The 24,842-nt window shown below is 42.8% G+C and overlaps 3 protein-coding genes across 3 annotated transcripts; all 3 read right to left on the bottom strand.

Moving 5' to 3' along the window:
* Nucleotides 1-55: 55 nt before the first annotated feature.
* On the bottom strand, nucleotides 56-16,250 carry spata13 (spermatogenesis associated 13). The gene is made up of 13 exons (XM_079661299.1): nucleotides 15,783-16,250; nucleotides 7,891-9,411; nucleotides 5,916-6,347; nucleotides 5,282-5,426; nucleotides 4,952-5,079; nucleotides 4,275-4,454; nucleotides 3,585-3,764; nucleotides 3,150-3,329; nucleotides 2,833-3,065; nucleotides 2,501-2,630; nucleotides 1,014-1,389; nucleotides 798-872; nucleotides 56-699 (listed from the first exon to the last, which is right to left on the bottom strand). Exons 1-13 carry the CDS (start codon nucleotides 15,789-15,791, stop codon nucleotides 518-520), a joined length of 3,771 nt encoding a protein of 1,256 aa, XP_079517425.1. The 5' UTR covers nucleotides 15,792-16,250; the 3' UTR covers nucleotides 56-517.
* A 401-nt stretch (nucleotides 16,251-16,651) lies between these two features.
* c1qtnf9 (C1q and TNF related 9) lies at nucleotides 16,652-18,410 on the bottom strand. The gene is made up of 3 exons (XM_079661321.1): nucleotides 18,081-18,410; nucleotides 17,899-17,961; nucleotides 16,652-17,710 (listed from the first exon to the last, which is right to left on the bottom strand). Exons 1-3 carry the CDS (start codon nucleotides 18,265-18,267, stop codon nucleotides 16,941-16,943), a joined length of 1,020 nt encoding a protein of 339 aa, XP_079517447.1. The 5' UTR covers nucleotides 18,268-18,410; the 3' UTR covers nucleotides 16,652-16,940.
* Nucleotides 18,411-19,429: 1,019 nt separating this feature from the next.
* Nucleotides 19,430-23,282, bottom strand: tagln3b (transgelin 3b). The gene is made up of 5 exons (XM_079661332.1): nucleotides 23,126-23,282; nucleotides 21,523-21,741; nucleotides 20,680-20,854; nucleotides 20,457-20,559; nucleotides 19,430-20,366 (listed from the first exon to the last, which is right to left on the bottom strand). The coding sequence occupies exons 2-5, from the start codon at nucleotides 21,700-21,702 to the stop codon at nucleotides 20,225-20,227; spliced, it is 600 nt and encodes a 199-aa protein (XP_079517458.1). The 5' UTR covers nucleotides 21,703-21,741; nucleotides 23,126-23,282; the 3' UTR covers nucleotides 19,430-20,224.
* Nucleotides 23,283-24,842: the final 1,560 nt, after the last annotated feature.

Raw genomic sequence — 24,842 nt, 5'->3', positions numbered from 1 at the left:
CGGACACCCTGGGGAGCAAACAGAATTATCTTAAAGTGACATCATTCTCGTTAGGTATGTTTGTACAAGAGTTTTATTTACAGTGTTAACAAGGTAGTGGACTGTGTCAGTTCATTTATCCTCTGGCTGTGCTCAGATTTGACAGACTCGAAGCAAAACAAAAAGGGTCCAGCCTCTGTGAAATAACGTACGACAACGTAAAGGCAAAATATACACTTTGTCATAATTAACAAACAATATCTTTCAGTTGGAATTAATAGGACAAAAAGGGTGGGATTCACTCTTTAACACGGGCAAAATGGAGTCAGTATTTTAATACTCTGGTCAATCCTCTTCCAAGTTGTAGGCACTGAACGCCACGATGCAACAAAAACAAACACAAAAAAGACACAAGAGGCACAAAAAACACAAATCGACATTCACAGAAAAATACAGGAAAAAACAAAGTGTTCTTTGAGTCTTCTGGACGTTGTGATGTCTGAACATGCACAGGGAGGAACAAACAGGGTACAAAGTCTCATTTCTTGAAAAAGGTGTTGCGGGTGATGCTGTACAACAGATGGTAAGGCTTTCGTTTCGGGGGCTCGGCCAATGAGAAGACCTGCTGCTGAGGCACGCTGGTGGGTATGGTGATGTGACGCTGGTGGAGCGGGTGCAGGTTCGGGTGGTGTGTGGGGACGGAGCCAGAGTAACCAATGGCTGAAAAAAAGTAAACAAGTGAAGCAACAAAACATTAGCAATTCAACTTTAAGTGAATTTAAAAAAACATGATACATTTAAATGATGCAAGGCTTTACTTTTGCTCTTCTTCTGTTTGGCTCTTCTGGCATTAACAATGGCCTGTTTTCTTTGCTCTTCACTGATCTCCATTCCTGCAAAGAAACAGATACACAATAATGCCAAAATATTTCCAAACACCCCCCTTCAACCAACAATCTGTTCCCTTTTTATTTGACATTACACCCACAGTGGCCCTTTTGCATCATGAATGAAAGGAATTCCTCAGCACTCACCCATCTCCTGGTCCTCCTTCACTCTGTATCGCTCCTTGGCAAAGGCCTGTAACCACCTCTGCTTGTCCTCGGCCTTCCTGCAGCACAGCACGCACACAAACTCCAGGGTGTTGGCGTTGCGCAGGCGCAGAGCGTTCCTCAGGGTCAGGCCCAGGTCCAGGTCCCTCCCGTCGGCCATGTCCAACACCTCGGTCTGGTCCATATCCAGCCGCCCCCGGTAGTGGAGCAGGTCTCTGCGCAGGACGTCTTTCTTACAGAACACCAGCTGGTGGTCGAACAGGAAGAAGCTGCGCTGCTGCATTTTGCCCTGTCGGACGCCTCGAGTCAGCTCACCAGAGTGGATCAGCTCTGAGCTGCGTTCAAGCACATCAGGCCCCTGCAGCGACACGTTTACATAGACAAAGTCAAAAGATGTATACAATGTATAAAACTGAAATGTATTTAAGGAATAAACCCCTTGAGATGAACCATCTTGTTTTCAAGGGGGTCCTAACATATATAACAAACAGCTAGACAGTACAAATAAATCTAAAACCCCAAAAAATAAATGAGAAAACCAAATCAAGTCACAATACAGCCAACATACAAGACTACAATCACAACACACAAATTAAAGAAACATATTTGGACATAACCGCTATATGGTCACAGAGAGGCCATGAACAAATACATGTTCCCAGCAATAAAATAAAAACAAACGTAGTGTTTTGTGCGTGACACATCATCAATAGCATGTACAGTTAACAGCAAAATAAGAAACATGACTGTAAAAGGGCAAAATGTACTGCTACAATAACCCACTTATATTATTCCAGTCGGAAGGAGCTTTGAACATACATGAGGGTAAAAAGAGTTGACAGAACATATCGGCTAGCAACAAACCTGATTCTGATTTCAAAGGATTGATTTGAATAATGGAGCTAAGGAATGTTTACCACTTTAATCTGGAGAGAAACTCAAAGTATTGATTCTTTGTTGTCTGCAGGATTTCATCAACTTCATCCTGACTATCCTCACACAGAGTTCACACAGGAATGCAAAGTAAGTTTTATCTGACTCTATCTCTTCATTTGAATTCAAAAGGGCTTCTTTTCATTTCATTTTCAGATAAGAATTAAGATGAGATATGGAGTAATGGCTGATAACAAATATAAGGAGCAGCTCAAAATGACTATTTGTGTTTTTTGGGTGTAAATAATCCATTTTTTGTTTGTTTTATTGTCATTCAGACAAAAAATGCAAGTGTTCTGGGTTTCTGCTGGATCAACTGGAACGAGATCGTTTTCATCACAGATCAAGGAATAGAGTTTTACCAGGTAAATCAAAAGCATTTCACTTCATTGAAATTTTTGTTATGTTTGGTTACTGCTTAGTTAATATTTGAATAATCTGTTTTCTTGAATACAGACTATTTTAATTTGCACGATCAGGACGACACAATCATTTGATCTGAAAACACATTCAAGTGAAAGTGTGTGTCTCCTCACCTCCCAGTTTTGAATGGCCACCTGCCAGTGAGCGATGGTGTCCACACTCTCAAGCCGCCTCTTCCTCTCATTGATCAGACTCGCCACGTTCTTCATAGCCTCGTACGCTTTGCTCACTCCGCTGAAGTCACTGCAACACATCAGAGGCACAATAGGCATAAGGTCCACTTCACACACACATAAGACATCTCCATTCAAACTAACACACTGCATCAATCTCAATCAGGACAACCAATGTCAATTATTTATTTAAAAATGTGGACAAATGATGGGTGATGCTTTGCTAGACACACAGCATGTATTAGCAGACTAAACAATGACATTGTGAGTACCTGTGGTCTTTGGGGGTGTACTTCAGCAGTTCTCCCAGCTGCAGGGGGTATTTACAGATCTTCTGGACGGGCGTGAGCAGGAACCCTGCGATGGAAATGTCAATCATCTGCTGGAGGAGCCGACAGGCCTCAAAGAAATGTTTATATTTTCCCGACTTCATGAAGCGGTGCAGCTCAGCACTAGCTGCTGGGTGAGTGTTACAGTAGTCCGAGTAGATAGAGAAGCCCTCGTCCTAAGGACAAAAGAGAAACAATGAATAAAGATTAAGTTCAGGAATATAAACTAGTGATTAATTAAACTAGGGAAGGTTTTGTACCTGCAAGAGAAAGCAAGAGCCTATTTCACTGAGATGCGGTTGGTCTTTGTTGTATTTCTTCTCCAGGTCTTTGAGAAACTGCCTCTGAAACCGGTAGATGTCTTCTATGTTGCTGAAGATGGTCTTCAACTGCAGCTCAGTGAACATGTCTGGGTGTTTACGGCACTGACGGATGTAACCCTGAAATAAAAAAGCATGTTTACTTCACTGACAGAGGGAATCAAAAAAAGTTCAAACACTGGTCGACAGGAGGTGCTAACCCGTGAAGTCAGTCCTGAAATACAAATCTATCTTATGCTTGTATATTACTACAGAGAAGGTGACATTCGTTCAAATGAATGACTGCTAAAGAGCACAAAATTGTGTATTGATTACATAGAAAGAATAAGTATTAGAGCTGGAGCAGCCCTAGATGTAAAATATGGAAACCTGTACCTCACAGATGTCTTTCAGGTGCTTGATGTAGATGCGCTCTGTGTTCATGATTTCCTGAACCACATTGGTTCTCATCTGCTCCTTGTGCTGAGCGCTGTGTGTGTCTCTGGGAGTTGGATCTTCTTGGTCCGCTACGCTCTCCACACTTTCTGCACTCGAGTCCTCCTGGTTCACTCGCACCTGAAACACATCCACCACACACAATGAGCAGCTTTTAAATCACAATGAAGTCCTCAGAGCCAACTTTAACACCACACATGTCAAACAAATATATATATATAATCTTGTGTTCAATTATGTTAACTAAAGATTGCAGTTAAGAAAAATAATTATTACAAAAGAGAAAACAACTACTTTCATAGAAAAAAAATTGACGTCACTATGGTAACAATGTGTGCAAGATTAACCAGCTCTTGTTCAGCCAATTTGATTAAGCTACAAGCAATTACACAGCAGACGGCCATCTGCCAATCAAATAACCTCACCTTGGTAACCACAGCCTGCCTAATTAAGACTCAACTGTCAATCAGTGCTGGTCGCCACAGAAACCAGCTGGACCTCTGAGGTTTGAACCCTAACGCACACACTGTTGTTTGATGTTTGTTTGGAGCTCAGCCAGTTTGCCAAGTCTTTTCTGTGCTTCTGGAGAGCAAACATGCGTTGGACACACGGGTCAGGAAGTCCACTTACCCTCACAAAGCTGGAGGGGAACCAGGCCTCCCTGTCGGCCCCCCTGCCCCACCACCAGTCCTTATCCGAGGCATCCAGGACACGGATAACATCTCCAGCCTTAAAGGCCAGCTCCTGCTCCTCCATGGTCACATGGTCCCAGAGAGCCTCAGCATACACCGTGTGGCCAGAGCTTATCCACTGTAGCACACACACACACAGATAAGATGAAGACACAATTACATGCAGGCTAGGCCCTTGTCTAACATGGGGGATTATGTCTAGACTTAGACACTGCAGCCAAACATCTTGAAAACATTTTTCATAAGGCTCTTCACGCTAGGGCTGTACGATTATGGCAAAAATCATAATCACGATTATTTTGGTCAATAATTGATATCACGAAAACATCAATTTATTGAAAAAAAAAAAAATGTGAACAGTATGTTTTGAACAGTTGGTTACCTTGAACTTTAAGTATAATTCAACTGAAAAACCAATAACAAAAATAACAACAAAAAAAATGACAATCTTTTTTTTTTAAAGAAAAATAATAATCGTTTTATTTAGATGACGTTGTCTTCGTAATCGTTGCAAGCCAAAATCGTAATCAAGATTAAAATACGATTAATTGCAGAGCCCTACATCACGCATACAACAGGATAAATATAGCAGAAGATTTTGATGAGTGACCTCACCTCGTTGAGAACGGAGAGCTCCACCCCTGGCTGGAGGTACGGTGTGAAATCATTGAGTTCATCATAGCTGCCCTCCTCCTCCTCACTCACGCTGTCATCGAGCGTCGCAGAACTCTCAGTCACACCAACTGCAACACACACAGGTTTAATTAAAAACAAACCTCATGGAGCTGAAAACATTCTGATTCAAGTAGTTTAGAAAACAAGCCCCAGATGCACCCCCACACCTGGCTGCACACCAACGTCTTCCTCCAGCACACTTATTGACATTCCCCGCCCCAGCTTTCCCACAGACTGAAATGTCTGATCAACAACAAAAACAGCTCTCACCGCTGAGCACTCTGTGGAGCTTACGCCGTCCAACGCGGTCCAGTCCGATGGGGGTGCTCTGGGAGAAGGTGGAGGGGCGAAACCTTGCAGACACCGCTTTGTAGGGGGGCACCTGGTGGGAGGGGATGGGCGGCCGCGACAGAGGCTGCAGAGGAGACACGGGGAAACATCCAGGGATTCAGGGGGAGCTCACTTTCTCAGGCTTTCACCGATAAACTGATGACTCAACAGGTCACCCCCTTAAACAAAACCTCGAACAATGTTTCGGACTTTCATTTTGTTCTGTGATAACAGTCAGGAGAAAGAGATAACAATAATACTGAGCTAATGGGAGGCATTGAGTCCTTGTCTTTTCGTAAAGCTTGATTAATGTTAATATTTATATTTTTTAAGAATGTGTTAATGTTTTTTTCAAACATAAAAAAAACGGGTGTATGTCTATATTTTTTTATTTAAATAATATATTATAAACAATTCTAAATAATATATATAGTATTAATTATAAAGACTGAAGTCAACCTTGATTCATCAATTTATCCAAACCACATTTCAACATATTCCATTTATAAACAGTGGATGGGATTTTATCAAAATACTTATACGTTTCTATTTGATTTAAACTCTGAAGGCTTACAGCAGGAAGGCGGTCCTTCTCCTCAGCATCAGCAGAGAACATATCCCCAACTCCGATCATTGAGATCGGACGCTGCCTCACGCCTTCTCTGTTCACGCTGCAGCTGTCTGGGATTTCTCCATTTCCACATGCACCGCCACTGCAGTCTTCATGCAACGATGCATTTGTTGTCCTTTCTTCAGCAGACAGTTCTGCCACTTCCTCTGGAATAAAGTGCTTCCTGGAAAGGAGCTGCCCGTAGTCGGAGATGGGCCGAGGTCTCGTGCGTCCGCTCCTTCGTCTGGGCTTGACGGAGGATGTTTCCGTTGAAGGGTCTGTGGGCGTTGTGGGCGACTCTGAGAGACATGCCGAAGAGAGAGGAGAGCTGCTGCTGGTTGGAGATACATCCTCTGTTGGGAGAAATGCTTCTGGGCCTTGTTGGTCTGATGATGCCTAGGGATCAAAAGCAAAAACTCAGTAAGGGCTGTTATTGATTTCCCTCTGTACAATCATCTGCAATGCACAAAATTGTAAAACGTTCAGCTGTGTAGAACATCTGTTAATCAGAAACAGAGCAAAATAGCACCACACGTGATACACTGATAGTCTCCGTGGAGTCTCAAAGCAGAACCGCAAGAAACATTTCCATTGACTTTTATCAGGACTCTCATGAAATCCTTTATTATCATGAGAAAGTATTCCAGTTCACACAGTGATATGCTCCACAACTCAATAAACCACTTTGCTTATCACGTTCAAACAAGAACTGCATCAGAAATCCCCAAATACTCCTCAATTAAATACTATCTCTGTATACTCATTGGTCAAATATTGGCTAATTATTACATGAAAATGATTGTGAAGTTCGTTAGTCAGCGATATCAACCTCACCTCTCGGTCTGGGTCTGGTCCCCGGCATATACACTGGAAAGGCACACAGTGGACGAGCACCATTGTCAAACAAACACAAAGGCCTGTGTCCTCGAGGCCAAGTCCCTACTGTTTTTTTTATATCCCAGTCAAATCCACTTGATTTCTAAAGTCAGCAGTCAGGATTTATCCGTTACATCTTAAAGAGCAATATCCTACTCTCAGACAGAAACATATTTCACTATAAAGTGTTTCTGGCGCTCTTAGCTGTCGAAGGCCCGGCGTCCATAGCGTTGGACTTTGATCCGCCATGCTTCAGCGAAGACGTGAGGCGGGGGCTGTTCTCGCTCATAGCTCCCTCCCCTCCCCTCCCTCCCTCCCGCAGCACTAGGACTATGGAGCCTTTTAGCGCAAGTGCCACTAATCATAAACAAAGCCTAATCATTAACTGTGCTCCTTCTGAGTGCCTGGTGGCACAGAACAGCTGGCTTCGGCATACGACCCAGCTGCGGCAGAAGTCAGTATATCATTCACAACTGACAGGAGAAAGGGACAGCGAAGAAGGACTTATGCCTACGTCATTGTTTATTTGACACCGTAGGGGACTTTGGACACACACAGAGCTTGTTATTTCAGCACATGCGCACAATACTGACGGCACCACGTCTACACGAGAACTTATATTGCCCGATTCAAAGTCATGACATGTTGTGAAATCCTTAGTTTCCTGAGACAGCGGTCAATGCCCTTGAACTGGGAGATTGGCATCCATTGATAATTTCGCTTCTAGACTATAAGGAAGACATTACGTAGATCCTTCCTTCCTCTTTGAAACTTTACAAAGGGCTTGTTATCTGATAGATTTCTGTGTTTCAAATTCAACGATAAAGATGTTGCTGATTAGAGGAAACATTTTGCAGTGAAGATCTTTGAGACTAGGTGGATAAATATAACATCCTTAGCTTTTTCAATGTCGTTTTAAACGATCTGCATCTCCTGTGCTAAGAATCAAGGAGAAAGAGTGGAGGAATATTGCGCAACAAAAACAATACTATCTAAGGTATGTGCCAGATTTGCATCACATCCGACCCCCGTCATGTTTACACCCAGAACTCTCCTTCCTTACCTCATGTGGGAGCATGTTGACTTCAGTCTGTTCTTGTTGTTGGCAAGAGTCCTTCACGCTGACAGGAGATGGATCACATTCTGCTTTAGAACCACTTGTTGTAGTCAGTGATTCATACTGAGCAGAGACACCAGGTGAAGTGTGCTCTGATCCCTCTGGGGGCTCCACAGAAACCTGGCCGATGAGGACCTGGTGCTGCTGCAGGGTCACATCGTATTCAGGCTGCAGAGGGGAGCGTTCAACAGACATGACCCGGGCTCTGACGGGCGAGGGCCGGCGCTGTCGCTCATTTGTCGTCAGGCAAGGCACACGGCGGGAGTAGTCATCGTGAAGACGTGTCAGGGGCGACAAGGGAACTTGAGAGGTGGGGCTGGGGGAGGGACTTCGCTTGCGTCGTACAGTGAGGTCGGTCTTGCTGCCTACTAGCTTTAACATCGGCCCCTTGGTCATTGCAGGGCCCTTCCTGTGGCTGAAGTCCGATGAGGAGACGCTGCCTGACCTCAGGATGTTTTGTGTCCCGTTTGTCGTGCTGCACCCCGGGGCATCCTGAGACGAAGTAGGTCCTGAAGACGGAGCTTTGCGTCTGAACGGTGCCTTAAATACATGAAGGTTATCTGCACTTTTGCTCAGTCTGCTCAGCACTTTCACGTTTGTGTTCTCGTTTGAGTTCTTTGTTTGGACATCGACCTGTGATGTCGGATCTGGGTTCTGGTTTGTGGGTTCATTTGTGCCGTTTCCTGCGAACATCTTACTCCCCGTGTCGAGGATAGAGATACGTCCCGCTCCGTACGCTCTCCGGATACTCCTCGACATTCGCGTGTTGCGCGTGAGTCCGTCTCCTTGATCGCTTTCTTCCTCATCGAAGTCCTCAATATCTGATTCACACTGGCTCACCATGACAAACTTTTGTCCTTCATCATTTCCATTGGAGGCCCTGTATCCCTCTGCAAACTTGAAATCATTTGTTGCATCACCTTGACCAAAGTCATTGCTGTCCACAGCTGCGCCATTGGCCATATCCGGATCCGATGGGTCGTATTCCCCATTTTGGATGACGGCCCCTCTACTCTGTATACCCTGCAGCACAGAGGAGCGGAGCTTTTTGAAGGAGTCCACAACACCCAGACCTGGAAGTCCCGACCAGGGCTGGGTGTTGCTGTCGTTGCTGTGGGTCGAGGTGAGAGGGTCAGAGGTTGGAATCTGAGGGCCCTTCCTCGGGTTGGAAAAAAGCCTCATAATCCTGGTGGAGTAAGGCTTCCCGTCAGGCGGACCTATAACAGGGTTGGACCAGGCGGAGGAGTTGATGCCGTTCAGTCTGTTCTCCTCAGGACCCGCAGTCATCGGCTGTATTTGGGCGCCACACGCCGACAGCAGATACGGGGCTGCAGTCCTGTCAGCATGACTGTGGAACGGGTATATATCGCTGAGGGGCCGGGTGCGGATCAGAGGGTCAGTTTTGGAGCTGTGGAGGCCCGGCAGAGAGTCTTCACTTGTGGACAAGACCCTGTCCTGTTGATCCTCCTGCAAAACCAAACAGAGCCTCAGTTTAGAAATCCTTGCACGTTGCATGATAAAGGAAATCATAATAATAATACTCTTAGAAAGGCCTTTGATTATGCTTAAAGGAATACGAGCATTCTCTATTGTCTGGATACAAAAATGTTTGTGATGTCACGTCTTTTATCAGCTCATATACTCTTCACGGAATCAACAACATTGATTCAGAATGAGTTCACGTTTTGCAAAAGATTAAACCTGAACCAGGCCATTGAACACTGATAGCAACCACACCAAATCCATACAGGGTTGTACAGCTGTTACTTTAGTCAATATTATAGATTATATTTTTGTTTTTAACACAATGGACTTTGACCGGTTAAAGTACAGGTCGGAATTGTAATTGGAAATGCAAAAATGGCATCAGAACGACTGTACAGTACAGTGTGCTCTGTGTCTTTATGTGTGAGAGGAGGAACAGAGAGAATAAAGGAAAGACAGTTAAACAGGAAGACAAATATTCTTCAGTGTGCACAGAGGAGCAGAAAGGCTTTCACTGGGAACACTACATGCATTTGTCCTTGGTGCTGTATTTCAATGTCCAAGGAGAGCCGAGGCCCAGGTCAGGGTAGTGTTGTGCTATGTTCAGCATTAAGTGTGTGTGTGTGTGTGTGTGTGTGTGTGTGTGTGTGTGTGTGTGTGTGTGTGTGTGTGTGTGTGTGTGTGTGTGTGTGTGTGTGTGTGTGTGTGTGTGTGTGTGTGTGTGTGTGTGTGTGTGTGTGTGTGTGTGTGTGTGTGTGTGTGTGTGTGTGTGTGTGTGTGTGTGTGTGTGTGTGTGTGTGTGTGTGTGTGTGTGTGTGTCAAGCTGAGACTTTGAAGTGGGGCTTTGTGAGCGTGACTAAGCAATGAAACTTTCTAATCCATTGTGATTAATGCAATAAATTGCCCAGTTTTCTCTAGAGGGATGAGGGGGGGGGGGGGTTTAGGTGGTGTCAAATCAGTTCAACTCTTTAAAAACAAAGTCAATGTTTGTGTATATATAGCATTCTTACTACTGCTGTTTTTTCACAGGGTACATTTAGCATGTCAGAGTAGTAAAAGCACAGGTGTTACTAATAACAGAGGCTCTGTGCTATTCAAGTGTCCTAATGGGCCATGGCAGAGTGTCAGAGAGTCAGCATGCACAATACCAGGACCCTGAAACTGACACAGCTAAAAGGAATTCAGGCTTCATTTATTTTGTTGTTTCCACACATGATTCACCTGCTGTGTCAAAAGGGCTTAAGAAAAATAGGCACAGTGTCTCTGAAAACAAGGCACACTTCCTCCAGGTTTCTTTTGTTTACTTTAAAGGGGACCTATCATGCAAAATGCACTTTTGTACGTCTTTTAAACATGAATATGTGTCCCCGGTGTTCCAGGGAACTCACCAAGTGTCCGAAAACACAACCCTTTCTATTTTCCTCCATACCCAAATCTCTTAAAAAGGGGCTGCAACGGATCTGATACAGACTGATACAGATTTGAACACTTCTATGACGTCACAGAAGTGGCGCTACGGCTATTGGGCCAACTCCACCAATCAGGAGGAGACAGCCACGGACATTGGCGTTGGAAAGCGCTGGAGACGCTGTAGTACATATGCCAGGCCTGTAGATGGTGCTGTTCTCACAGAATCAGCCCATGTAAAGACAGTGTTAAATTGAGCGAAATGAGGAATGGATAAAATGCATGATCTGTTTGGTATTTTGAAAAATAAAAAGTATAAAAATGCCTTATATAGGTATGGTCCTACACTATATTATTCAAATATAGCATGATAGGTCCACTTTAAACTAATGCTTGCTGTTTGTATGTCTGATGAAGTCATATAACTGTTAATGCATGATAACCGACTCAATATATTGCCACTGTTTTTCATGTATTCCACAAAAGAATGTGTCGACGGTGTTGTCTCACTTGTCTGCTGCGTACACATGCAGGGAATCGTCCCCACGCCACCCGCCTGCTGCGTGTTCAGCAGCAGATGGGCTCTCTGAGTCAAACCCTCTGTGGAATCTGCTGTCACTTCAGCCCGCTCGCTCCATCACACCAAACACTTATGTAAACAGAGCCACCGCTGCCAAGCACCGCTGCTGACAGACAGTAAACAGCCCTCGTGAACAATGCGCTGCTTTCAAAAACTATTCTGAATTGACGTCTTGTACTTTCTCCTCCTCTGCCACTGCAAGATGACGTAGAGCAGCAACTGGAAAAATACTGGATCATTCACTCCATCTATTTCCCAAGAAGAAAGATGGGAGATAAGGAAGGAATTCCTACCTCTTGCTTTTGTTTTGAATTACTCTCGTCGTGCTATCAACCTTTCTTCCCTCCGTGGTATCCTTCAACACCTTCCTGCCTTCCCTCTTCAATTTGACGCCACATGCAAGTTGCTGTCTTCTCTCATACTTGGCAGGTCTGATAGCCAGAACAAACTCAGACTTAAAAGCTTTTGCTTCAACTTCGAAAACCTCTTGAAGAATTTTTTGTTTCTGTGACAATTAACTTCGGCCTTTTAAATTGGCGACGCCTTTTTAAGCCTTAGTGTTTTTCTGGTCTAGACTGAGTGCATGGAAGACAAACTTGTTTCGCTGTTCAAACGACATCCACACCTGACAATTCCCCAGAACATAATCAACGGTATTCAGCACTGCTTTTAGTCAGGGCACTATATGTCCATACTGTCCGTAGCACATTAACAGTACAGGAGTATGCAATTCTGAAAACATCTTTAATTTTGTAAATATACTGTATTTCAAAAGTCAAGATCACATTTGTAGCTCAGGCCTCTTTTCCTTCCCTCAAACATTTCTGAATTAATAGCAAAAAAAAGCATCCACTATATCACGCCAACAGATTTGCATATTGCAACATCTAGACAGATACGACTCACATTAACATCAGGCCCTACTCTCTGTGAATGCAGGTCAGCTTTTCTATGAACTCTCCTCTATCATCTTTGCCTGCGTACCAGGATCACTGCGGCTCTGCTGCTTCCTCCTCCTCGATGGGAGCGGCACTCTGGGGCCCTGGTCCAGAGTTAATTAAGAGTTCAGGGAGGAGCCCCCCCCCCCCAACACAAAAACACATGGCAGCCAGCTGGAGCCAGCTTCAGATTAGACTCCCAGAGATGAGGATGAACAATCACCCCAGATACATAAACATGAAAACAAGGGCTTAAAGAATGCACTCTGAAAAGCACAATTAGTTAGAGCATCCTTTCTCAAAGTGCACGGCCCTTCACGTCCATGTGTGTGCATGTGCACTCAAACACACGCTTAGCTGAGCAGGGAGGAAGGCACTTTAATCATTGACTCCCTTCCTGTTTGCCTAGAAACCCCAGGCCGTTATGTAAGGACTCATAAATTCATATAAGTGACCTGCTACTCTTGGTTAAACCTTTGCAGAGGTAACCTCCCGAAGGCTAGGGTAAAACTCATTAGGCCAAAATGAACTGAAATTAAAATTGAGAAACTACCAGACAGAGCAGATCAAGTTAAAGTTAATTTTGAAACCTGTTCCTTTCTCTGGCTTAGCTCTGAGACAGACACAAACATCCTGCAGCAACTTGGCCATTCCTCTGTGAGCTGTCACTTTACTGGTCTTCTATTTGTCTTAAGAAATAAAAGCTGTGGAAGACATGCCTGTAGGACGTCCTAAAATGCTTAAGGGTTTTAAAGATTGGTTTAATAGCTAAATCTATGTGTATGAAACTAAAGCCCCACTTTTTCTCATTACTATAACAAAGTTCACTTTATTTTGTTTTTTTTGCATTCTTAATATTATCTTTCTAGCTCTGACACTTGTTATCTGTTTCCCAGCAAAGATTAAAAGAGTCAGACAGAAAGCTCTGAAGTACTGAATGAGGGAGCAGTGTGTGGGAGTGTGTACGTGTGTGTGTGTGTGTGTGTGTGTGTGTGTGTGTGTGTGTGTGTGTGTGTACTGCACGATTATTAAAAACGATTATCCATTTAGAAAAAAAATGTGAACAGTATGTTTTTAACAGTTGATTACTCTGAACTTTAACTTTAAGTATAATTCAACTGAAAAACCAATAAAAAAAAAATTCTAAAAAATTAAAAGTAATAATAATAATTAAAAAATAATCGTTTTATTTCGATCACGTTATTTTCGTAATCGTTGCAAGCCATAATCGTAATTGCGATTAAAATTGAGCAGCCCTAGTGTGTGTGTGTGTGTGTGTGTGTGTGTGTGTGTGTGTGTGTGTGTGTGTGTGTGTGTGTGTGTGTGTGTGTGTGTGTGTGTGTGTGTGTGTGTGTGTGTGTGTGTGTGTGTGTGTGTGTGTGTGTGTAGCCTACTCCTCTTCCATCCCAGTAATAATCTGATTAGTGGAGCTTTACCAGTCTGTGTTCAGGACTGGTTTCATCCACACATGATAGCCTGATCAGGGCGACAACTAGGCTATTCAGCTCTGACTGAGAGTGACACCCAGAGCTCGTTAGCAGCCCACCAGGACGGGACTGCACGGAGCCGCACCCCCTGTGTACACTCTGCATTTAGGGGTGAAAATTGAGAGTTAAAGGCTTAAATTAAAACACATATAAGAAACATATTACCTCTTTTGTGGTCACGTGGTTTTGTAATAGATAACATGTGGATTAGGTGAGCACATATGCTACCGGTTTCCGGAGTAAAGTCTCATATTAGTTCATGACCCAGTTCCTCATTTTTTGATCTGGCAGGAAAAGTGAGATTGGGAGACAACACGCCCCTTTCTATAGAGCGTGGGAAGTACAGGTACAGGCTAAACCAGGGAGTGTCTCACACAGGCAGCCACTTACTCACCCGATCTGCTGAGGACTGTCATAGGAACAGACAGGCAGAAATCTAACACCACACAGTGCAAGTCTTACAGAGGACAAAACTCCACTGAGCCTCGTTGTCATCAGTCAACAGTGTAACCTGACAGCAAGGCAACAATTATCAAAAGGCTGATCCATCAACATTTAAACACCATGGAAGCAGAGAGATTCTCAAGATCACAAATCCACTTAAATTACACAAGGAACTGAGATGATCTTAATAACCAGTTCCCATCAATTAGTGAGATTAGAAGTAGTTTATGCTCCAGGTGGAAAAACACTTTTTTTTGATAATGAATGAACACATTATTCCCTTGGCACAAACTTCCTTTACGCCCGACTCCCAGCACCGGAAATAGCTGGTTCAAGTTGACAAACAGACACAAAGCTATATTTTATGCCTCTATTATAGAACGTATCCTGGTGTGCAATTATACTTTAGAAGTTTGGTACTGTTGTACAAAATATAGTCATTATAAATCAGAGGACTGTGACCTATGATTGAGTATTTCACGCTGACTTATCTAGACATCTCAGGTTACCTTTAGTATAAAAGTCCATCTAGGGGGCCATAAAAAGAAGATTATTGATCGTAGTAAACTGTAATGGCTGCAGACTGCTGCTAAAAGTGTAGCCAAGTCGTTAAGAATAAAGCAGAATCTGAAAACAAGGAGCTGAAGGGGATTACACTGAGGAGTTTTCTAAGCGCATAAAGAACTCAGGGCCAAACTGCTTATTTATTTCTGCATTAATTAACTTTCTTAGGCCATAAAGCTCTTTGTAGTAGGTGCCCCCCCCCAACCCCTCCTTCACCAACTCCCTGCAGCCTGCCATCTCCCACATCACTATAACAACCACGGCTGTAATGCACCACAATAACCCCCTCTGGTCCCATTTCAAACAAGAGCTCAAAGGGGGAAATCACCGCAACTGCAAAGTAAACCACAAGTAGTATTAAACATTTAAAGGAATTATAGTCGAAGAATAACTCAGATATTGTACCTAAAGTTAAAGTAGAAGTACCAGAGTGCAGGAATACAAGTAAAAGTCCTGGAATCAAAATGTTAGTCAAGTAAAAAGGATTTGCATCTAAATTGACTTAAGTACTCATTGTGCAGATTGGCTCATTTCAGACTCATATAGCTGAGATGTTTTATAAGTATCGATCATTAAAGCGTTATCAAAGCTGGTAAAGGTGCAGCTAGTTGTAATTACTTTGTATACTGCAGGGTAGCTTGTGAATGTTACTCCAGGTGTAACTAAAGTCTTATTAAAGTTTTGACTATAAGTGATGCTATTAAATACATGTAGTGGAGTAAAAGTACACAATTAAGCTCTGAGTTGTAGTGGAGTAGAAGTACAAAGTGAACAAATAACTCCCACCAAATTGAATTTAAGTACAGTACTCTGGTAAATCTACTTAGTTACTTTACACCACTGCATTTAAAGGAGTTATAGTATCACTAGTTGTGGCTGTTTGTTAGATCAGCAGTCACTACGCAGTAATCAGGTAAGACAACTTTTGCTCACCCTGCTCATAGTCGCTGATGTTGTCCTCCTGACCCTTTTTCCTCACATCAACGGAGCAGCTGTTTTTGTTGTTCAGCCATAGTGAAGTCGTTTCTCTGAGCTCCAAAGGCTTTCTGCCTCGTCCTCTCGCAAAAACATGTCGGTACAAAACACACGACCAGTCCTCTGCTCACTGCTCACCCGGCAACATATTGAGACAAACGGCTGTGACTTCTTGAACACATTGAGCTAGCAACTTAAGCTAACTCTCTGATAAACTTCTCCTTAATTGCGCAAGCTTTTGCCGCGTTTAATTTCGCTTTCCCCGACCGGCAAAACCTGATGCTAGTCATGTAAGTTGACTACATAAATACTGACTCATACTTTTTCTATCGAAGTTGCTCAAGAAAAGCTCATAATATCGCGGTTGAAGGAGGTCTTTCTTGGAGGCTTGAGCATCATTAATGCACTTGTTGCAGTGTTTCTAGGGGGAGGGGCTTAGCGGGGTTACGATGGTCTTAAGTGGTTGACCACATAGTGACCGTTGGGCTGTGAGCCAATCATAAGTAAGTATGTGACACCATGACCGCAAAACCACGCCCACATTGGAACGCTGTTCATTGAAGGAAAAAAAAGGGGAATGTTGTTCCTCACTTCCTGCGGCTCTTTGAGATAAAAAAAGACTGCACTTTCCAGTTGAGTTTTGCACTGTCTTCCTCGTACCATCTCATTGAATCATGCCCAGAATAATTAATGGTATTTCTATTGTGCATGCCCATCCCCAAACACCAGAGCAATGACAACTAAGTGAATGTTGTATTGTTACACAGCAGTATTTAAACACATATCTGTGGTAGTAACTTTTGATACAGACTACAATGACACCTCCATTGCATTTCAAGTTTGTTTGCTTTACTTCACAGGCTGATACTGTCATTTCAGCAGAATTACAGGTTCAAGAACTTATAGGAAAATGTATTGAATTGGTATAACACACAAAATAATCTGATAAAAAAAAAGCAAAATCCTGAAAGTGTAAAGGTCTTGCATTTCAATATGTCCTTACGTAAAAGTATGGTTAAATTACTAGCATGATGTTTTAAAAATGTATCAAAGACAAAAGGTATTTTCTATGCTTAAAATACAATTACCAGCATTCATTAGGAAATGGTGCACAATTTAAGCCCCAAAGATCAGGAACCCAGAGAAGGTGGTGTCATCATCTTCATCAGCAAAGAGCCCATTGTACAGCTCTCCTCCAGCCACCTGCAGCCACACCTTGTCCCCCGCCTCCAGGTGCAGCACAGCGCCCCCTGCTGCCTGGTCCTCACTGTTCTGGTAGGTATCCGTGGTGTGGATGATCTTCGCTCCGTTCTTCACCAGAGCCACCTTCACGTTCCTGGAGTAGACGGTGATGTGGTAGGTGAAGAAATAGGCCCCTGCTGCGGAGCATGTGAATCTTCCTGTTTGCAGATCGTAGTGATTCTGTGCATTGTAGATGATCTTGTCAAACCGAATGGGAGCATTAAATGATGGCAGTTTACTCGTCGCTGTGAGTCCCACGGAGAAAGCGCTTTTAGAGATAACAACTGTGTCGCCCTTCTCACCCAGTTCCCCTTTCTCGCCACGAAGCCCTCTGTCACCTCTATATCCTATACTCCCTTTATGACCTGGGACACCGAGGTCCCCCTTAGGCCCTGACTTGCCTGGGGGGCCCAATGGTCCCAGAATGCCTCTGTCACCTCGAAGGCCGATTTCCCCCCTGGGACCCTCTGGTCCAATAGGCCCAACCTCGCCTTTAGGCCCTTGAGGTCCGGGCAGCCCGAGCTCTCCCTTATTTCCTTTCAGGCCAATGGGCCCTTGGACCCCTTGAGGCCCCATTTTCCCAGGAGGCCCCCGTTCTCCATTGTCTCCCCTTTTTCCTTTGACCCCTGATGGGCCAACTGCACCTGTAAATGACAAGCAGACATTGTCCTTTTATGCTCACTGTTCACTGTTGAGTAAAGCCACATAAGAGAAACCTATATAAGCATAAATGGTGTTAAAGTAGGTGAAATGTATACAGCAGGTACATTTAAATTATTTCAAAACGGGACACTTTACAAACTTTCCAGTGTAGTTTTATGAAAATACATACCGAGTTCCCCTTTGTCTCCCTTGTGTCCATCAGTACCTGCTGCTCCCATACGGCCAACTTGTCCTTTTAGTGGGTGATTCGTAAATATTTATTGTTATAGATTGTAAAGATGAAGCTTAAGACATTTTAAAATGTGCATAATAGTGAAGTTGTAAAGCAGGATTCTTCTCTTTTAAACTTACCTGGATCACCTTTGTCACCTCTGAGTCCATCTCGGCCGTCTCTGCCAGGTGTGCCATTGTGTCCGGGGTCCCCAGGTATCCCAGGGTGCCCGAAAACACAGCCTTTATTTTGAGTTTCCTCCTGTGTAACACACCTGGCTGCCAGTAGAAGAAGCAACAGAGTGACTCTAAATCCCAGCTGCAACATTGTACCTAATGCACCTGTCTTAAAAAAAGCTAATATCCAACGATGCAAAGTCTTTGGACAGGAGTTAAAGCCAGTTCATAGCTAGCCCTATATCCACATATCTTCAAACTCAGGAGGAAAACAGCAGAACAACAGACAGCGAAGACACCAACTAAAGAAAACAAAAGCTGGACAGGAACTTTGGACCACAGTGACCTCTGTCCCCAGTGCCATCTCATTGGTCAGGCTGTGTTTGTGGCTTACTTATTGTGTCTGTCAGTAACATATCCCTTTCAGATGCTTCTCTAGTGTAGTTGAGGCTAATAATAAGCACACAGTGTATGTCAGGGCCACACATGCAGAAGGCCACATACTTTTACATGGACAGCATTCGGTACAGTGAGCACACAGGATATCAAGCACAGAGGATGACATCTCTGGCTTTGAATTGAGCAATAATAAGACATTACGAATGGACGCCATTATATTAGCAGACATTTTTATCCTGATTTAAAGAGCAGCATTGGGATAACTCACTAGATTATAAAATGTTAATTCATGCTTGCTTCGTCTCATATGTGCTTTCTCAAATGTCAACAGTCAGAAACAATTGTCCACATAAACTGGATCAGTGGCATACAAAAATGACCTTTTGTGGTTCAGAGCCTAATGCCTTGGACAAAGGTTTATCTTAATGACAGTGCCATTTAGATGGTATCTAGATGAATGGTAACCATAGAGCAGACATAAGGTCAAAGAGTTTTTGTAAGATGGTGAAAGCATCATTGAAAACTACAACCAAAGAACATTACAGTATAGGCTTGAAGAGTTACTTCATGGCAGTTCTGGTGGCTTTCTTTGCTACACCCTCCACAAATGCATATCAACTATCTAGCAGCATTATTGGTACAGCAAGGGCTTAAATAACTTACTTAGGGCCACTCACAGTGCATACCTTTCTGGACTATCTGGTAGAAGTATGCTCAACCTAATCATTATGTCATCCTGCTGCCCCTTTATTAGATTGTGTACGTTGGAGAGAGACAGCAGGGAGGGACACAAGGGAGTAGCTGTAACATTAAACCAAGATAAGAGAAAAACCCCACTGAGAATGCAGAAAACACCCCCGACTCCCCAGTTATCAACATACCCAGCTTGTGTGTTTCACAGACTGACACACATATATGTTCACATCCTTTATTTTCTTCTTCAATAATCCTTCTCACAAGCCTCCAGGTATAAATATATTTAAAAATATAAACATGACAACACATAAAAGTGCACGTTCAAGCAATGTCTTTACCTGGCACCAGAAATGGGGTCTTTCACACGTGTTGGCTGCTGCACATTGACTTAAAGATGTGATCCAAAGAACAAATAACATGGGCATGGCTCAGAATGAAGGGAACTCATTTCTAAGTACCAGGACTCAGTCTCTGTAGTCCCGTAACCAGGCACAACGTGAGGTTGATTTGGTTACAGAGGATACTGCAACAAGTCTTCAAGACAAGATAGCAGAGACGTCGTCATTCATTGAGTTCCATTAGGTTTAAGGCTAAACAATTACACAGTAAAACATCATTTTATAACAATGATAAATAAATACACAAATGGAAATAAATAGCATACAGCATGCCTTAACAGTGGCTTACAGTATTTCAGATGTTTATAACACTGATGGTTTGTATAGAGATTCTAATACTAAATTATCGATGAGACTAAATTGATGACTTTAAGGTTCCTCGTTAGGTAATCATTTGGACAGTAGACAACGAGCATGTGGCACAAGCGAGGGGACTTTTAAGATCTACAGCATTTGACATCATTGTTTACAAGATAAAACGTTTGGGAAAGCAGCAATTCCAGGGAGATTGAGGTTGACATGGCAGGTGCTACAGAAGAAATGGAGGTTTCGGGGCTACAGCGTTTGTGGTATTAGTAGAAAAACAAGGTCTGGAAGCAGGGGTTAGTAAGGGGTCTACATGATCTGACGGTGCTGGCCGTAGCCCGTCATCCCGGCCTGGGAAGCCCCGCGATTACTGCCCATCTGCAGGCCGATCAAACCCTGACCCTGGCGGAGCTGCTCCTGGCTGAACTCCCGACGATACCCCTGGGCTTTCCTATACAACAGTAACAAATACAGAATGAGGCGAATGAAGCATCACAAGCATGCAAGGGAAACATTTTGAATTTCCTCTGTTTCTCTTTACCTGTTGAACCAGTCTCGGTCACCTCTGTAATGCCCGTCGTCCTTAGTGAGAGCCACGCTACCAAGAGCCATGAGAGTTCTTTGCACGGCTGCCATGTCCTTTCCTACAGCCAGAACAAAATGATCCTTCTGTCATGACGTGTATTGCAAACTGATTATCATCGGGGAAAAATATATATGACGCCAGCGGGAGATGGAATGTAAGTAATCGGAGTTCAAATCACCTTCCCAGAGGTCCACCGTCTGGAATATGTCAGTGGTCGAGACTCCATACGCTTCAGCCGCCTGCAGGAACTGAGAGATCTTCTCCATTTGTTTGAAGGCCATCTGTGTCTCTAGGATCTTCTTGATAGGCTCCTTTCCCCTCGGATACAGGCTGTTGATAAGCCTACAGAGGATCTGGAAAATAACATTGAATTAAATTCACTAAATTAAGGGTTTTAGTTCACTCACATGGTCGTATTTGGCATGTTTAAACGCCATAAATCATATTTTTGTTAGGATTTGGCTGTTGTCCTTGCCTCAAGAGACGCAGAACGTGCATTTAGTTATGAAAGCATTTCAAATTGGGAGTCATTTTCATGTTTTGTGGCTGCGTTGCGTAATTGTCTGTTGAGTAACTTGCTGGTGCGGAAATTGATGTCTCTGCCTTTCTCCTCTGAACATTAGTCAGCTGGAGTGTAAAGTGAGAAGATACTGCAGCATCGTGGAGGGTGCATTTTATAATTGGTTGTTGATTAAGTTTCTAAGTAGGGAATCTGGGGAGCTTTTCACAGAATGACTCAATGTACAAAACCCTACATTTGCAAAGCAAGCACCAAAACAATTCAAACATTAAAAATAATTGTTTTTACCATAATGGCCTATTCTTCCAGGTACCAAATATAACATATCAATAAATGCAGATGAATGTTATTAACTGAGTCCATAAAGAACTGGAAGCATAAAGCCGGTTGCTAGCCTTGTTTGACTCCATGGGCTTTTCAAATCTGACAGACCACTACTATATTGTATCTTAAATAATTGAATGGCAAACTATTTTAAGCAGTGGTACTGCAGCCACTCACTGTTCCATCCATCAGCCACTTCTGGAAGTTCTCCCTGCTGGGCTGCGGCCTCTCCATGTTTCCTCCGCACTGAGCCACGATCCAGTCCACCAGCCGCTGCTCCAGATCCACGTCGTACTTCTGCTCGATCTTCGCCTGCACCTCTCGGCTCAGGCCGTAGCTCGGCCCTCTGTTCGCCATGGCAGCTCTATAGTGTGCAGTGTGTAGTGTAAAGTGGCCCTGAGGAGAAAGGTACACATAAAGGTGAAAAGTGAAATATAAAAAAACATCATATGGTTCCTATAATGAACTTTTGTAGTATATTGGTGAGTTTTTTGGTGTCTGCTTGAGTCCTTTTGTTTTCAGAGAGTTGACATGTTGTCTCTTTACTCAAATAAATACATCTAAAGCTCATAGCAACTCAACTGCAACAATTCTGACAAAAACATCATTATGCTGATCCTATAGTAAGCATTTTGGAGTGTAATAGGGGGTATTAGTGACTACTTTGTACCCTGTTATGAATAGAATTGTGAGATAAAGAATTCTTAGTTAACATTTTTATTTGTTTACTAAAATAAAAATCTATTAGGGCATTACCATTAACCTTCTTAATGTTTGTAAAAAAGGTAGGCCTACATATATACTATTTCTACATTAAAAAACCTAATTACAGGCTACTGTTCTTTTTAAATATAAGTTGTAGTATGTAAATGAATACTTTGTTGTGTATTAAATAGCTACAATTCTTATTGAAAATAGTTATTTCTTTACTACAATGAAAATAGCATTAGAGCATTATACTAAACTATGTTTTGTTTTTTTATTTAGGTTATATAGTCTCTCTCTCTACAGCTTGGCAGTCCACCCACCCTGAAGTAACAAGTACATATAATAGGCAAATAGCAAGACTGCAAAACTGTTCTCATAAAAAAGCATCATTATAGGCTAGCGTCTTTTAAATACCTCCTGTAGTATGTTAGTTTTATATCCACTTTGTTGTTGCACTATAGCATCTAAAGCATCAGAGCATTTAACCATCTTAGTGTAACACATTATCCAGGTTTTATAGTCTCTCCTCCCCAGCCCAGCATGCGCATCTCTGGAGGAAGGGTGTGGTCCATGGCTGCTGTCCCGGACAGGGACATGCCCTCTCATTGCTATGGTAACAATCAAGCCAGTTTCCGGCACGCTGTGTGCAATGATGCTCTGCATGAGGTGAAGTATGACCTCCATGCAGACACACGATGAGAATGAAATATCCTAAATGTATTTTCAGAAAGTTTGCCCTCTTCCAAAACACGCATTCATACATGCGTATAGCAGATCTATATTTAGCCTGCAATACAGTTTAATTAAATTACGTCAGCTCCTGCTTGCCGCATTTAAAGGTTTCATTTTTGACTTTGACTAATGTCTTCAATGCATCTGTTGTTGGACGCGAGTTACATTCAGTAAACTCAAAGGAAATCCCGACATCAAGTTGCTGCGCATTATAAAAACATGCTAAAGGTAACTGCGTAAAGCTCACATACTAACTGCGACACTGAATCAGATGATTAAACAAATATAACCACAATGTCATGCACTGAAAGCTGGTTCATTGAATAGAGGCTGCACTTACTGGAGAGGGTGTCCGGTCAGTGTGTCAGATCCGCTGAGCTGTGCAGACTGAGGATGCTGAGCCTGAGCATCCATGCAGCAGAAACGGGATCCTGTCCGGGGGGGGCGGTCACTCTTTATATACGAGGAGGGGTCCCTGGAGACTCCCAACACACAATGCGACGTGACACCGCTTCCGGACACTGGTCACTCACTCACTCACTGTATAGTGCACTCTGGGCAGCATTAAGTGCAAATTGGTCAAGCATCAACCCACTGTATATACCATTAAAAAATCCTTCATAACTGGGAGACGTGTAAAGTCACTATGTTTAGTAGTCCTTTACTTGAGTATTTTAAGTTGTTGCTACTTTGTACTTCTACCCTACAACAATTCAGAGGTTAATGGTGTACTTTTTACTACTACATGTATTCATGTTCTGTTGATTGTTTTGTTTTTTATATATTATTACCTAGTACTTTTTACTAATATTACTTAGTTGTGTACCCCTTTTATCTAGGCCCTTTTTGTATCTGTTTTATATGTCACACTGTGGGACTGCGAGAAACGGTATTTCCAATTTGTTTACAATGTATAACACGTAAAACATGTAGAATTATTGTCAATAAAGCTGACTTTGACTTGACTTAATACCTACTTTGCAGATTTGGATTAATGATATGAAATATTATCAACACCTATATAGTTCCACCTGGTGTAAATCCACAAGCTACCCTGCAGTACACAGTCATTCAAACTAGCTGCACCGTTACCAGCTTTGAGAACACTTTAATGATCAATCATTATAAAACATATCATATGTATTATTCTGAATCTGCACAATGACTACTTTTACTTTTAGTACTTTATTTTCATGCTAATACTTCTGTACTTTTACTTAAGTAACATTTGCAATACAGGACTTTTACTTGAAACAGAGCATTCCTAAACTGTGGTATTCTACTTGAACTTAAGTACAAGACACATCTTCCACCTCTGATAACTGGTTAACAAAGTGTTGTTAGAATAGCCGCTTTAACCGGTTAGTCTTCCTCCTGACCTATTGTTTGTTTGGCTGCAGCAAACACTAAGGTTGTTACAGCATCTGTCTCCTAGTTGTGTAATGTGAGCTAGTTCCTTCTACTTAAGTTTGTTTGTGCTTGATAAGTGTTTGGGGGTAATATGTAAGTATGTATTATCTTAGTTGACTACACAACAAAAACCCTACTTACAGAGCACTTCCTGGTTATATCTATGGTGCAAAAATATGCTTTCTGTAAAACTCAAAGCAAAATGAGCCTATAGGTAAACATCGCTCTAGAAGCTTCTCTTGCGTTATAACTGCCGGGCTTTATGCTCTCATAAATAGACGTTTGATTTTAGCTTTGACACAGAAAAATGAGTGACTACACAGCTCACCCACGAGTTAAAGGTCAGCGCTGCAGTGAAGTGGCCCCGGGAGTTAAGTGGTTGGTTGCGCCCCATTGAGCATAGTGCTTGTTGCCAATTACATGTTAATAATCAACAGTCCAGTGGCTCCATTCAGCTCTCCGTGGCTAAAGGCCAGCAGGTACAGGGAGTCATGTAACAGACTGTTCTGCTAAATAAAATACACACTGCAGAAAACAACCCTTGATGATTTTGACTCGCTGTACAGTACCGGGATTTATTATGTGCTAATAAACTTAGCAAATTCTATTTTTGTGCAGTGTTTACTCCGTATATAAAAGACATGTGC

The sequence above is a fragment of the Notothenia rossii genome (assembly GCF_949606895.1).
Source record: "Notothenia rossii genome assembly, chromosome: 12".
Classification (NCBI taxonomy): domain Eukaryota; kingdom Metazoa; phylum Chordata; class Actinopteri; order Perciformes; family Nototheniidae; genus Notothenia; species Notothenia rossii.
The sequence above is the reverse complement of the archived record's forward strand: the minus strand, read 5'-3'. Positions and strand labels throughout refer to the sequence as shown.

Excerpts from the sequence above, each read along its gene's own strand:
- spata13 (XM_079661299.1), bottom strand. Across the intron at positions 5,080-5,281 it reads GCTCCACAGAGTGCTCAGCG|TTGGTGTGACTGAGAGTTCT; the intron begins GTGAGAGCTGTT and ends TGTGTGTTGCAG. Across the intron at positions 3,066-3,149 it reads GCTCTTGCTTTCTCTTGCAG|GACGAGGGCTTCTCTATCTA; the intron begins GTACAAAACCTT and ends TTTTGTCCTTAG.
- c1qtnf9 (XM_079661321.1), bottom strand. The coding sequence starts at position 18,267 with ATGTTGCAGCTGGGATTTAGAGTCACTCTGTTGCTTCTTCTACTGGCA. Across the intron at positions 17,962-18,080 it reads AGGTGACAAAGGTGATCCAG|GACAAGTTGGCCGTATGGGA; the intron begins GTAAGTTTAAAA and ends ACCCACTAAAAG. Across the intron at positions 17,711-17,898 it reads GGGAGACAAAGGGGAACTCG|GTGCAGTTGGCCCATCAGGG; the intron begins GTATGTATTTTC and ends TGTCATTTACAG.
- tagln3b (XM_079661332.1), bottom strand. The coding sequence starts at position 21,702 with ATGGCGAACAGAGGGCCGAGCTACGGCCTGAGCCGAGAGGTGCAGGCG. Across the intron at positions 20,855-21,522 it reads AGTGGCTGATGGATGGAACA|ATCCTCTGTAGGCTTATCAA; the intron begins GTGAGTGGCTGC and ends GTTATTTTCCAG. Across the intron at positions 20,367-20,456 it reads GACCGAGACTGGTTCAACAG|GAAAGCCCAGGGGTATCGTC; the intron begins GTAAAGAGAAAC and ends ACTGTTGTATAG.